A 1,970-nucleotide genomic window follows, 5' to 3' on the forward strand; every position below is an offset into this window, starting at 1 on the left:
ATATCCATGGTTTCGATTTGCAGAAATTTACTCACAATATTGATAGCATGCAACAACCTGTACCAGACTACCATGCCAAACAATAACTCAAAATTCTGAAATTCATGTGTTGCTAACGACTCAACTTCACTCTTCACTTTAAGATCTTCATTACTTTCTATCAAATCAAGTAATGCATCTCTTATCTGTGCAGTTTGCTGCATTATAGGCTTCACACTCTCAACATGACTTTTTCAACGTGTTTGTGACAATGGCTTCACTGTCAACCTCTGTAGATTATCTTTGAAAAATTTTCATCGCTTGGTAGAATAGGAAAACAATGTGTAGATATGTTGTATCACTTCGAAGAAGGATACAGCTTTGGAACAACAATTCACTATATCACATAATGTTAGATTTAGACTATGAGCACCACATGGAGTATAGAAAGCTTGGGGATTCATTTCATGTATTTTTTTTGTACACCTTTGTGCTTCCCGCTCATGTTAGATTCGTTGTCATATCCTTGCCCTCTAATGTCATCAATATCCAGATTCAGTTCTATCAAAACCTTTAGAAGCTCGATTGCAAGTCCAAGTCCTGTTGTGTCATCTACATTCAAAAATTCAAGCCAACGTTCTTCAACTGTAGGTAAGTTTACCGAATAATCTACAAATCGTACAATTAAAGACATTTGCTCCTCGTAACTTGCATCTGGAGTACAATCAATTATAACTGCAAAATATTTTGCATGTTTAACTTTCTTGACAATTGAACTTCCCACCTAATTAGCCAAGAACTATATCAACTCATTCTGGTTTTTTTTCTTCCAATATACGTATATTGAATCTCTCTTTCTTTAGCCCGTCAAAGGTGCTCTTACATTACTGGATCAAACTCACTAACCATTTCCACCATTTGTAAAAACATGCCATTGTTCTCAACATGTAGCCTCTCATCATCTCCTCGAAATGACAAAGTGTTTTTCGTGAGTCTTTTCACAATAACGATTATCCTTGTTGATCTGTGTCTTCAATGTTCTCTTTCTACATTTATCAACAATTCAACCTTTGTCCATTTGGTAGCAATCACTTATATTGTGAAGAATCAAAATGTCGATTTGTATAGTCTCTCGAAAACGAGATGTCATCAACTCTTCTTAGACCCCTTTCAACTAAGTAATCCTTTGTTCTTTGATCAATGATTTTCCAATTCTCGAGATTATCCAAATTTAGAGAAAAGCAACCCTCTTCTTCCTTATCATCTTCTTCATTATTAGAGGCGAATTTCATCACTTCTTTTTCCTTATCATCTACTTCATTAACGTAGGCAGGGTAACTCACTTCTTCATCCTTATCATTTACTTCATTAACATGGGCATGTTGAATCTCTACTTCATCCTCATTCAACGCATTCACATTGTTGGTTTTGAAGAACTTGTTGATATACCCTGCTTGACTTTGAATTAATGCAATATCATTTCTTATCATTTCCCTCTTTTGAGTACCAGACTCATATTTAGGAAGCATAGTGTAGGAGTGTATATCTAATGTCCAATGATTAATCTAAAAAATAATTACAAAATATCTCAATCATCTCACAATTATAGTTTCTAATATAGTTACTATGTACGCCTGTGCAATTATTCCTCCTACAATAAGCAATCATATAAGCCGATCAGGCCGCAATTATATAAGCCGACAAGGCTTCAAACATTTCCAATCTCTTCAATAACAATTTAGGGCAAGTCATTGCTTACCTGAGAAGTGAAATTTTGACGAAAATTGTAGAATTACACCCTTAGGAATGATCCCATTTTCTGAATTGGTGGTAAGTTGATCGCAATTTTAAAAAAATTTTGGATTGTGTCAACGATACTCTAACATAGTAAAAAGAAACATGTAAGGTAATAACAAGCATATGATGAATTAAAATGAAGGAAATAACTATAACACTTCAGTTTCGTTAAAACATGTGATGATTACTTGGCT

At 34.2% G+C, this 1,970-nt stretch overlaps 1 protein-coding gene across 1 annotated transcript; it reads right to left on the bottom strand.

Annotated features, from left to right (window-relative positions):
* Positions 1–35: 35 nt before the first annotated feature.
* On the bottom strand, positions 36–1,630 carry LOC111379524 (the record flags this gene model as incomplete). Its single annotated transcript, XM_023002915.1, has 4 exons — positions 36–197; positions 464–763; positions 1,275–1,544; positions 1,605–1,630. Coding segments are annotated over 4 exons (758 nt in total), but the record flags the coding sequence as incomplete, so codon positions are not given.
* Between the last annotated feature and the right edge of the window lie 340 nt (positions 1,631–1,970).

Source organism: Olea europaea, unplaced genomic scaffold, assembly GCF_002742605.1.
Source record: "Olea europaea var. sylvestris unplaced genomic scaffold, O_europaea_v1 scaffold19999, whole genome shotgun sequence".
Lineage (NCBI taxonomy): Eukaryota > Viridiplantae > Streptophyta > Magnoliopsida > Lamiales > Oleaceae > Olea > Olea europaea.